This window comes from Budorcas taxicolor, chromosome 5, assembly GCF_023091745.1.
Source record: "Budorcas taxicolor isolate Tak-1 chromosome 5, Takin1.1, whole genome shotgun sequence".
Lineage (NCBI taxonomy): Eukaryota > Metazoa > Chordata > Mammalia > Artiodactyla > Bovidae > Budorcas > Budorcas taxicolor.
Window position 1 is genome coordinate 35,884,292 of NC_068914.1, and position 13,175 is coordinate 35,897,466.

Below are 13,175 nucleotides of genomic sequence, written 5' to 3' on the forward strand. Positions count from 1 at the left end.
TCTGAACTGGGAGGCTGGCATGGCCACCAGCAGGGGGCACCGCACCACAGCCCTGGAGCAGCCTAACGAACCCCACCGACTCCTCATGACCATCTGTGCCTACTGTGTGCTTGGAGACCAAAGATTCTGAAATTACCCTGGGTAGTCTATGAGGCGGGGAAGATTTTCAAACAGGAGGAAAAGTTATAAAGAAGGATTTGCTTCCAGCTTCAAAACAGAACACAAGTCAAGACTGTATGCTTCTTCTTCCTCAGATGCTTCCCCAGCAACTTGAAACACACAAATATACCTATGTCCTTTTCCTCCATGAAGCTCCCCCAGGAAACAATATTTTAGGCCTGATGTGATTTCAGTGACATTTCTTTTAAAGCTAGTTGGTAAAAATTGAAATGTTTAAATCAACATAATTGATATTTAGTAAGTATCCAAGGTTTCTCAGTGCAATTCTGGTCATTGTCTATTTAATGGTCTAGAAAAGGGCGCTGAGAAGAAATGGATGGATTTCATGATTTTAAAAAACAAAACAAATCAAAGTGCTCCTTTCCAACATAAAAACTGCCCAAGATGGATGAGCACAGGCATGAAGTTTGAGTTTGTCCAGCTATCAACAATAAATGCTGGAGAGGGTGTGGAGAAAAGGGAACCCTCTTATACTGTTGGTGGGAATGCAAACTAGTACAGCCACTATGGAGAACAGTGTGGAGATTCCTTGAAAAACTGGAAATAAAACTGCCATACAACCCAGCAATCCCACTGCTGGGCATACACACAGAGGAAGACAGAACTGAAAGAGATAGGTGTAACCCAATGTTCATTGTAGCATTGTTTACAAGAGATAGGACATGGAAGCAACCTAGATGTCCATCAGCAGACGAATGGATAAGAAAGCTGTGGTACATATGCACAATGGAGTATTACTCAGCTATTAAAAAGAACACATTTGAATCAGTTCTAATGAGGTGGATGAAACTGGAGCTGATTATACAAAGTGAAGTAAGCCAGAAAGAAAAACACTAATACAGTATATAAACACATATATATGGAATTTAGAAAGATGGTAGTGATGACCCTATGTAAGAGACAGCAAAAGAGACACAGATGTAAAGAACAGGCTTTTGGACTCTGTGGGAGAGGGCGAGGGTGGGATGCTTTGAGAAAATAGCACTGAAACATGTATATTACCATAGTGAAACAGATCCCAGTCCAAGTTCAAGGCATGAAACAGGGCACTCAAAGCCGGTGCACTGGGACAACCCTGAGGGATGGGGTGGGGAGGGAGGTGGGAGGGGGGTTCAGGATGGGGGACACGTGTACACCCATGGCTGATTCATGTCAGTGTATGGCAAAAACCACCACAATATTGTAAAGTAATTAGCCTCCAATTAAAATAAATTAACTAATTAAAAAAAAAAAGAGTGCTTCTGGTTTGACATTGATTCCACTTTTTTCCTAAGCTTCCATTTATGCAAACTTCTCCAGGTGGAAGAATACTTCTTTCTGAAGTTTGAAAAAATACAAAACACTGGAATCTCTCCTCTCCTTCCTACATACCCAGAGCAAAGGGGTAGAGGCTGAGCCTGAATCTCAAATGCATCTCTGGTAAATCCCTAGTCAAAATCTAGGATTTAATCAGTCACCTTCCACAGTGACCGACTAACTATGGCAGTGTCAGCCCTAGCCCAAGGTCTCCCACCTTGCTACCAGTGTGGATTAGGCCTCATCTGTGCTAAGTGGTTAGGTGTCTAACACGGAGGTCTTCCCTGAGCCTGTGGGACTGCTGGCACAAAGTCACCCCCAGCTGCAGGCTGGAGCTGATCTAAGAGGGCATAAGAAGAAACTCTTTCACATTCTGAAAAAGAACACATACTCCAAACATCTATTTCATGTCCTATCCTATCCCAGAATTAGCATTTTACATAAATGCAGCATGACCAAAACTTAAAATGTGATGTGAAAAATGAAAGAAAATGGAAAATAAATTTCAGGAAAATTAAGATAGAATCAGGAGTGAGATTAGCATAGAAAATTCATTCCATGAAATCCTATACAGAGGAAAATATTATCAGTTATGTGATTCAGCACCATACTTTGGAGCAATTTAAAAAAACAAAACAAAACTCAGAAAATTACCTCCCGCTTTGAGCAATGTGACTTCCTGTTGAATTCTCCAAGTTAAATTACACAAAAGATAATGGAAAAAGACATTTTGCAGCTATTGGCTTTAAACCAGTTAAAAAATTGAGAGCTAACTGCCAGACTTTTGCCCTTGAGAAGTTCTGTAGCTAAAAGGGCCAGATTTCTATTAAAGTCATTTCTAGTTTGTGATACAAAATCATCTGTATTACAGACAGGAAACTGCTCAGTTTTCTATTCTCTTATTGCTGTAGGTTTAAAAGGGCCACTCCAAGCACATTTCTACCCACAAATGATCCCAAATCTGTATAACCCTTTCAGCTTCTCCAAGGATCCATCCTCAAGCCTCATTTCGAGTGTCTGGGGGAACAGCTCTAATTCTCTCATGCTGCCTACTGCAGGCCCCTGAAGTCTGGAAGAGCCATGCTGCTATTCCCTTCAGAAATCTGCTTTCACGAGAACTTGGAAGTCCTGAGCCTCCATCTGCTCAAAAAGGAGTTAGTAAAGGAAAGAACTGGGCCACTGCTAAGCCCTCCCTCGACAGGTCTGTAGGAGGTGATGATAAGGGTTCTCAGATGGCTTCTGAGACATTCAAACTCCTGAATGCGTTCTAGCAAAGCTGACTCTCCTGGAGTAGATGCCTTCTTACACAGATGCAAAAAGCACTAACCATAAAGGAAAAGATCCATAAATCAGACTTCATGAACATGAAGAACTTCTGTTACCCAAAATACCGCTAAGAAAATAAAATGTAAGCCATATTGGAAGAATCTGTTGCCATATATATATATATATATATATATATATCTGGTAGGGGCTTCCCTGGTGGCTCAGACAGTAAAGAATCTGCCTGCAATGCAGGAGACTAGGATTTGATCCCTGGGTCAGGAAGAACCCTTAGAAAAGGGAATGGCTACCTACTCCAACATTCTTGCCTGGAGAATTCCGTGGACAGAGGAGCCTGGCAGGCTACAGTCCATGGGGTTGCAGAGAGTCAGACATCACTGAGAGACTAACACTTTCTGAGAAAGAGCTGCATCCAATGTGAATAAAGAATGCATACAAATTAGTAAGAAAAATGGTGAAATAACTAATTTAAAAAGAAAAAATTCAAAAAGTATATCCAAACTGTCGATATACATATGAAAATGTACTGAACATCATTAGTCAGCAGAGAAATATAAATGAAGATCTTATTAAGATACTATTGCATACTAAAATGGCAAACACTGAAAAAGGAGTAGAATAACTAGAAACCTCATAATTGCTGGTGGGAGTATAAATTAGTACAATCACTTTGGGAAAAGACCCTGCAATAAATATCTAACGCAGATGTTATTGCCATATAGTCACTAAGTTGTGTCTGACTTTTGTGACCCTGTGAACTGTAGTACACTAGGCTCCTCTGTCCATGGAATGCCGATGACCATACGTATCTTCTGTGACCCAGCAAGTCTGCTTCAGGGAAGATACACATTTATAGCAGCACTCCACGTTAACAGCCCCAAACTGGAAAAACCCCAAATGCCCACAACAGTAACATGGATAAATAAACTAGAGGGCATTATACAATTCAATATTTTACCACAAAGTGGAAAAAACAAAACAAAACAAAAAAACCCCCGACTACTGTAACAATGAGTTGGGGCTTAAAGACATAATGTTGAGCGGGACACAGAAGAATATACACAGTAGATTAAGTATAAATAGTATCGATGGAATCCACTTATACAAAGCTGAAATGCAGGCAAAACTGGAGAAAGACATGGTTACCTGGAAGCATGACTACTGGCTTTTATTTTCTAAATAATTTTTCAGAAACTGTAACAGGCAAGGAAGAGAAGAAAACCAGAAAAACTCATCGAAAAACAGAATATTGGAGTTAAAGAGACCTGGGAGATCATGGGAACCAGATGTCTGTCTCCTGGGAGGAACCTTCAGTTTTCCAGATGAGGAGAACAGATATTCTATAAGAGCATGAGGACTGTTGGTCATTACTGATCTAATTGATTACTTGGTATACCAGGTTATAACTGTTAAGAGTCATTTATGGCTAATGTTGCCAATGATACATCTTGAGAGGCTCGTCATGTTACTTCCGATCATTATTTAATCTGTGGCTCTTATTCGGTGAGAGATATAATACAATTAACTATTGGTAATGTTCCAACTTGGGCTTTTCTGGTGGCTCAGTGGCAAAGAACCTGCCTGCCAATGCAGGAGATACAGGAGACGCGAGTTCGATCCCTGGGTCAGGAAAATCACCTGGAGAAGAAAACGGCAGCCCACTGCAGTATTCTTGCCTGGGAAATCCCACGGACAGACAGGTCTGGCAGACTACAGTCCATGCGGTGACAAAAGAGCTGCACACAACTCAGAAACTAAGCAACAGCGATGCTCCAGCTTGAACAAGCAGCAGGATGTGGTTTCCTGATACTGAACTTCCAAGTGTAGTCCCCATAAAATCTTTCTTATTTGGAAACTAGCATCACATTCACACAACTCATAATGCATCTTATTACATCTGCTCATTTAAATATTTCTTTATTCTTATTTTACAACTCTGATTTTAAAAGGTCTTTCATGTTGACAATAATCGGTAGATTCTCTTACCATTCTCTTTACTAAGCTAATGAATATTCCCACTATAATCATTCAATTACCCAAACTATGCTCACTGAAATCCCAGATATTGACAGATAGTCATATTCCTGGAGAACAATCTGTCACATAATCCTAGCAGGTTAAGTTCTTCGTGGAAAAACAAAGCCAGTTTTCTAACATGAGCAATAACAGCCACACTACTGAGTTCTCCAAGTATGAGAAGCAATTAGTGGAGATAGAACACTGTAACCACTCATGAAAATGTGCTATTCAGATTAAAAGTGGGAGGATGGTCAATTTTATGTGCCAATTTGGCAAGGCCATGGTACCCAGTTTTTGGTCAAACAACAATCTAGATGTTTCTGTGAGGATATTTTTCAGATGTGATTAACACTTATATCAGTAGGCTCTGAGTAAAGCAGATTGCCCTCCGGAATATGGGTAGGCCTCATCTAATCAACTGAAGACCTTAAGAGAAGGCTGTATATTGTCACCCTCTTTATTTAACTTATATGCAGAGTACATCATGCAAAATGCTGGACTGGATGAAGTACAAGGTGGAATCAACACTGCCAGGAGAAATATCGAAAACCTCAGATATGTACCCTTATGGAAGAAAGCGAAGAGGAACTAAAGAGCCTCTTGATGAAGGTGAAAGAGGAGAGTGAAAAAGCTAGCTTAAAACTCAACATTCAGAAAAACTAAGATCAGGGCATCTGGTCCCATCACTTCATGGCAAATAGATGGGGAAACAATAGAAACAGTCAAAGACTTTATTTTCTTGGGCTCCAAAATCACTGCAGACAGTGACTGTGGCCGTGAAATTAAAAGATGCTTGCTCCTCGGAAGAAAAGTTATGACCAACCTAGACAGCATATTAAAAAGCAGAGATATTACTTTGCCGACAAAAGTCTGCACAGTCAAAGCTATGGTTTTTCCAATAGTGATGTATGGATGTGAGAGTTGGACCATAAAGGCTGAGCACCAAAGAATCGATGCTTTCAAACTGTGGTATTGAAGGCGGCTCTTTAGAGTCCCTTGGACTGCAAGGAGATCAAAACAGTCAATCCCAAAGGAAATCAGTCCTGAATATTCATTGGAAGGACTGAAGCTCCAGTATGTTGGTCACCTGATGCGAAGAGCCGACTCATTGGTAACGAGCCTGATGCTGGGAAAGATTGAAGGCAGGAGGAGAAGGGGACGACAGAGAATGAGATGGTTTGATGGCATCACCGACTCAATAGACATGAGTTTGCGCAAGCTCTGGGAGATGGTAATGGACAGGGAAGCCTGGTGTGCTGTAGTCCATGGCGTCACAAAGAATCAGATATGACTGAGCAAGTGAGCAACAACAACAACGAGAAAAGACTGGGGTTCCCAGAGGAAGAAGGCCTTCTTCCTCCAGACTGCCTTTGGACTCAAGATTCAACAGCAGCTCTTGCCAGGCCTCCAGCATGCCCACCTTCTCTGCAGATTTCAGTCATTCTTGCTTCCAGAATCACATGAGACGGTTCCTTAAAATCAATTTCTCTCTGTCTCCCTCCCCTCATGCCCCATGTACAGACATACATCCTGTTTGGAGATTCCTAACTACTACAAGTGGCTTAACATACAGTTGTTTCCAGTGTGAAAGGAACTCTGAATAGCTTTGGCCTGGCCATCTACTGTATTTCGTATCAGAAACGAACTGCATGCTTGTGCGACCACCAGGACCAATGCTCTACCTGGGCACTGCTCCCTGCCAAAGTGAGCTATATGGGCATAAGGAATGGATCAGAAAAAGTCTACTACCTCTAATTAACATACCTCTCACCAACTAGCATTATGATCATGACCCCAGGAGACATCTGACAAAATAATGATCCTGTGACCAAACTTGAACTTTCTCTTCTTTAAATTATTTGACCCAAAGGTTCCCAAAAGCTCTCCTCTTCAGAAACAACTTCCCAAAGTGATCCTCTGATTCATTTTCTCTCAGTTAGCTTTCTATCTCAACTATTACAAGGTCAGAGTTTCTTCAACAGAGCTTGTAATTACTCAGACACCTGCTTCAAGACAGACAGTGGGCTAAAATTCAAGCAATGCCTTTGTGCTAAAACACACATTTTCACTCAGGTGCTCATTAGAAGTCTCAGGGACTGAACAGGAGGTGAGAGGATTAAGGGGAAGAGGATTACAGGCCAAAGGAATCCAAAAACAGGTGTGGGGGTGGCACTGATGGAGGAGTTTCCTGCAGCAGGCCCCCAAATTATTCTGGCTCTTGTGGCACAAAGACTGGAAAGTTCATGTGTTTATAAAATAAGGAGCCAAGGTGCTATGTGTAGGAAAAACCTCAGGTTTTATCACTGTTTTTAAACACTAGCATCTGTGAAAATTTCAGTGAGGCATGAAGCTCATTAGCATGACTCACCTGGAAGTGGTAGCTCCTCCGATCAACAATGGGATCTTTATAGCTAGTCTCTCCATTTCCTTAGCGACAAAAATCATTTCATCCAGGGAAGGAGTGATGAGTCCTGACAGGCCAATTATATCTATTATTTAAAAAAAGGAAAAAAAGAACAATGAAAAGGAGGATGTGAGAAAAAGAGAAAAAGTATGAAGACTCATTTTCAAAACTCTGTAATAAAGACCACAAGCCAGAAGATAAATTCCCAATTTCTATGAATAATTTTGAGACTTCTTTTCTGACTGGGGGTTTTCAATTTATTGCTTGCTTTTGGTAGTAATATGATTTGCAACTTCAGGTTGCAATAATCTGCTTGCCACCATTTTAGGAAAAGCCACGAAACTGTTGGTTCAGGATTTCCCAGATGGGATATGTCACAGTGTCAGAAGAAATATAAGCACATACACACACAGAGAAAAACAAAATCTAATACAAGTTGTTCTAAGAAGCCTGTCCCCATACCCCTTCCTCGGAACTATAAAGGAGTTTCACGGTTACCTATTCACCCCTTTAGTCCCCCCCTTTATAAATGGCAATGACAGAACCCTCCAGGCAGGAGCTGTCGGTTGAGTGTCTGCATGTCCCAGTAACCTCCATGGGCAGGGGCATCACCCTTCGCCGACAGATACTGGGAGAACACAATTTACTGAAATGCCCGGGAACCCAGTTGCATAGTACCTGCTTTGTGGTCTAGAGCAGCCTTCAGTATCTTGTCACATGGAGTCATGACTCCTAAATCAATAACTCTGGGGTACAGAAATGAGATGTGAGATAATTAACGAGATCCCATTAATTATCAAAAAAGCTAAAGGAACATTTTTATTTAACCATTGAACACTGCTCTTGTGTAAACTGGAATCACACTGAAAAGCTCACCGAACACTGACAACTGACTCAGTGATGACTGCCATTGATTAGGAACTGACCGTAGGCAGGGGCTACACTAAGCTTTTTTAAGGACCTTCGCTGACACAATCCACAGAGCATCTAATTCACCTGTTTAAGGCAGCCTTTGGTACAGGACATTATTTTCTAAGCTCTGGTAAAATATATATAATACATAGCGTGCCATTTTAACCATTTTTAAGTGTGTAGTTGAGGGTCACTAGTTAGTTGCAATGTTGTGTAACCATCACTACTATTTAATTTCAAAACTCTTTCATTGCCCCAAACAGAAACTTTATAATCCCTCAGCAACAAGTAACCTTTACTCTGCCTTCTATCTCTACGAATTTGCCTTGTCTGGATATTTCTACAAGTGGAATCATACATCATTTGTCCTTCTGGGTCTGGCTAATTTCACTTAGCCTAACATCTTTCGGGTTCCTCCCCCACTGGAGCCTAAGTCAGAACTTCATTCCTTTTTAAGGCTGAATAATATTTCATAGTATGAATGTGCCAGATGTTTATCCATTCATCTGTCAATGGACACCTGGGATATTTCCACTATGCTAAGCCTTCTATATAAACAATCTTGTTTAACCCTCACAGGAACTGTACGTGGAAGCACGATCATGGGGGCCTGTGTCTTTTTTTCGGGGTTGGGGGGATTGTTTTCATATATTTATTTCATGTATTTATCCAAATATATACATTAGATGGACTGTTATAAATGGGATTATTGCATTAAACAATATAAATATTTTTATGTTTGATTCCTATTTTAAATTTTATTTTGAGGTAGATTTTACCAAAGAATACTCTTTTTTTTAATTTTTGAAAACATGATTTTTTATAAGGAAGGGTCCAGAAAATCATGTGCCCAGAAGTTAAGCATTTTGTCCAGCCAGACAACTATCTAGTAGTGGAGCTGGGATCTGAACCAGGGTCTGACACGAAAACTCGTCTTCTTAGCCATGGAGGCCAATAAAGACGTTAGAGAAGTTCACTCCGTAAATATCTACTGAACAGTATACCCTACGTGGGAGCCAACAAGCAGGATAAGGAGAAGAGATCAGTTCCTGGACATGAAAAGCTGATGAGAAGGCAATCTCCCATTAGTCAAAGGAGAGGGAGAAGGAATGAAAGGACAGCTACCACGAGAGACGAGCAAGACTCAAAGGGAGAGCAGACCACGGTGGGCATGCGAGGAGAGTGGGACTGGGCGGAGGAAGCCTGGAGCGCGCCCTCGGACAGAGTGACTCCATGGAGCTGCGACTCAGGAAGGAGACAGCTTCCTGGATCTCAGAGAAAACGGGATTCTAGCCTTGGAAAATGTTCTATAAACTACTCCTCTATTCTAGATTTAGAGAGCACCAAGGAGGTCCATCATTTTGACAATGTAATTTCATCATGAGCATTGGTTATAAAGATGTTTTAAAAATTACAGTGCACATTTTCTTTTGTTTCCTCATGTCAACAATTCCTAAATAACTAAACAGACAAAATGATTATAAGTTAAAAAAAAAAAAAAACAATGCTTAAGAACCACTACCTAACATCATAGCAGCTGTTAACAGTGGGTGTTGAACACCAAGGGCAGGAAGGAGCGTTGCTTCTCATTATATACCTGTTTATATTTAAGTTGGATTTTTTAGCTTGTTATCATAGTACTTAAATTTCTTAAGAAAAAAATAAACTAGCACAAAGAGAATCCTCAGAAAGTGGACAATTTCAAATCAATGATGACTCTCTTCAGGTCTGTTAACACTAATCCACTAGAAAACACGCCACAGAGGTTGATGACGGGGCACTGCATGTTATAACAGGGGTGAAGTGGCCCCTTTCTTTCTCTTTAGCACACTGCACACAGTTCGGTAACTGGATTTGTTGAACTATGACTAAATACAGCCTATAACACTAAGTGAAAGAGCATATTGCTTTTACATCAAGACAAAGAGGTATGGATTTCAAAGCTGACGCTTTCAACATTGTATGTTGTATTTTAAGAATTACAACTCATCAGTGTGATGGTAAGAATCATCTCGCTCTCAATCCTTTTTCTTGTTTCAGGCACTCTATCTTTCAGGAACATCATGTGCCTGCTTGCTTTGTTGGAGGAAAAGTAAGAAGACCTTGTGGTCAGATAGAAATAGAGGAAGGAGAAAGCTGTAGGGAGTGAGCTCAGAGAAGGAGAAGAGGGCATCTTAATGGTGATTATTTAAAATTTCAAAATATTAAGTTTTTTTTTAAGAAATCTAAATGGAGCTCTCAGGTAGTCATCTGGATCTGTAAGCCTGCAGCCCAGGTGAGCGATCCAAGCTGGAGATAAAACCTCGGACTTGTTGGCATATTACATGGCATTAAGAAGTCCTGAGACCATGTGTAAAATATTTAGAAAAATGAATTGTCAAAAGCGGGTAGGGGTTGGAGAGAAGGGGTTGAGGGAAGAGTGGGAAGAGGAGGGGAAGGGGAGAGGAGATGACAGGGGAGAGGAATAGAAAAAAAAATTCATGAGACTGAATGAGATGATCTAAGCCTGTCTGTCCAGACCTATTTTCATCAGATCTGACTTATCAAGATCCCCAGGTGGTCAGAAGGTGCACTGAAGTCTGAGAAGCAGTGAGGGCAGACAGAGAAGAGGTCCCAGAGTTAAGCCCTGAAGTACTCCCCTTTAGGGGGGGGTCACACACAGAAGGAGCAATCAGCAAGAGAGATGACCAGCCATTAGGGAGGTTAAGAAGAGGTCTGGAAACAATGAACTAGGGGCCTAGAGTATGACGAGTTCAACTTCCAACTTATTAGGCTGCTTTAACAAGTTTTGCTGGGAAACAGTCAAAGATATCACTGCTTAGAGGAGTACTTTATAATGTTTTCCATGCATAGAAAATAGTACTTATGGCCCTGGGATACAGGAAGGAGGCTACTTGCCACCAGGGTCAACCAATCTAGGACTGGGGCTGTCCTCAGTCATACCCTGGAGAAAGAAGGGGATGTGTTTCTGGGCACATGTGAGTTAAGAAACTGCTGGAAAGTTCTGAATTAGAATACAGTGTGGTAAGTGCCAGGCAGGAGGCCTTTACAGTGTGCTGTGAGAGGCCATCATAGCTGGACAACAGTTTTAGAAGGATTCCAGGAGGGTACTATCGCCTGAATCTTGAGCAAGTATTAGCCAGGTGAAGGAAAGAAGAGGGCCATCCAGCAGAGACTAGCACAACGGAAGTCTAGAATCATGAACAACTGGCCCTGGGGAACACTGGCTGAAGGAAAGGATCCGAAGCCTGGATCAATCCCATCCCTGCCCGCCGCCATCCTTCCCACCACCCCTCCCCATTTTCTCTCCCCTTTACTACAACTCTCTGCTTCTCCTGCATACCTCTACACCTCCCTTGGCTTTCTCTTGATTTCCCTTCTGCACTCTGAGCTATACCCCATGTCTGTAAGCCTCTTCTTATACACATTCTTTTATTTTGCCACATGAGAGATTAAAGAAAATAAAAATGAATGCTATGGAAATTTTAAAATTTTACAATCATCATTCTAAAGTGATTATAACAGAGCTGTAAACACAAGCATTTAATTTGGGCTTCTAATTCAGACAAAATGTAAGCTGCACCAAATGCCTTAGCAAAGGCATCCAAAACTATTTAAGGATATATAAAATTTTGAAAATAAATCTTGTAATAGATAAATCCCCTTTTACTCTCCAGAAAGAATTAAAAAGTAAAATAAAACTAGTTTTTCTTAGGGTGCCTCACATCAGTTTAGTGAAGTTGAAGGTGGCAGGGTCTTCTGATCCTGCAATTCACATGTACCACCACTAGATGGGAGTACTGTACCAGTTTGCAGTCCCAACCAAGCTTTCCAACCTGTGGTTAAGCTGCGCGTCAACAGATAAATGGATAAAGATGTGATATATGCATACAATGAAACCATTAAGAAGCCATAAGAAAGAAAGAAATCTTTCCACTGAAACAATGGATGGACCCTGAAGGCATTATGCTGAGATAAGACATACAGAGAAAGAAAAATACTGTATGACAGGCTTATATGGGGAGTCTAAAAAGCTGAATGCACAGAAACAGAGTAGAAGAGGTGTTTCTAGGGGCTGTAGGGTGGGGAAAATGGGGAGATGTTGGTCAAGGGTACAAACTTCCAGCTGGAAGATGACTAAGTTCTAGGATCTAATACACAGCACTCTGAACAGAGTTAACAACACTGCATGCTATGAGAGTGTTAAGAAAGTGTATTTTAAATGTTCTCACCACAAATAAGAAATGGTAATTATGTGATGGGTTAGCTAACATTATGTGGTGATCATACTGCAAATCAAATCAACGTTTTACACCTTAAGCTTACACAATGTTGTATGTCAATTCTATTTCAATTAAGCTCCAAAAGCACACACAAACAACAGTTAAAAGCATCCAAATAATTATCAAGAGAACCTGTGAGGTGCTAGGAAAGATTAGATTAGTGTGCCCTTGACTTAAATACACTCCTTTTCCTCACTTAGCTGAAAACTCTAGCATTATACAGTTTCAAAGTGTTCCCTTCTTAACCATGTATTATTTACCCATCCTAGACATTTGGGATGGAGGAGCCTAGTAGGCTGCAGTCCATGGGGTTGCAAAGAGTCGGACATGACTGAGCGACTTCACTTTCACTTTTCACTTTCATGCACCGGAGAAGGAAATGGCAACCGACTCCAGTGTTCTTGCCTGGAGAATCCCAGGGACTGCGGAGCCTGGTGGGCTGCTGTCTATGGGGTCGCAGAGCCGGACACGACTGAAGCAACTTAGGAGCAGACATTTTATATTAAGAACCACTGATTAACACGAAAATACGTCTCATTATCTCTTTCACCAGATCCATATTTTTAAAAGTACTAGATGTATGATATTTAATTTAAAATTTTGTTATTACATCCTATTTTTTCTTATCCAATTAAACAGGGTGCACTATGTTAAATGGGAAAAGTCTCCATTTGTCTTTTTATATAACAATTATTACAGTATTCTAAACTCAAGTTTAATGTAATCAAATATCTGATCAAAATATGTTTAAATATTCTAAATTATTTCTAAAGAGGAATTAAACTGGAATATTAATA

At 40.7% G+C, this 13,175-nt stretch overlaps 1 protein-coding gene across 1 annotated transcript in view; it reads right to left on the reverse strand.

The window, feature by feature from the left end:
* The window catches only part of MTR (5-methyltetrahydrofolate-homocysteine methyltransferase), a 123,809-nt gene that overhangs the window by 20,320 nt on the left and 90,314 nt on the right, over positions 1–13,175 (reverse strand). Inside the window, exons 23-24 of the mRNA XM_052641531.1 lie at positions 7,862–7,929; positions 7,148–7,268 (exon numbers count right to left, since the gene is read on the reverse strand). Of these exons, the coding sequence (XP_052497491.1) occupies positions 7,148–7,268; positions 7,862–7,929 (189 nt within the window). The remainder of the gene's footprint in view (positions 1–7,147; positions 7,269–7,861; positions 7,930–13,175) is intronic.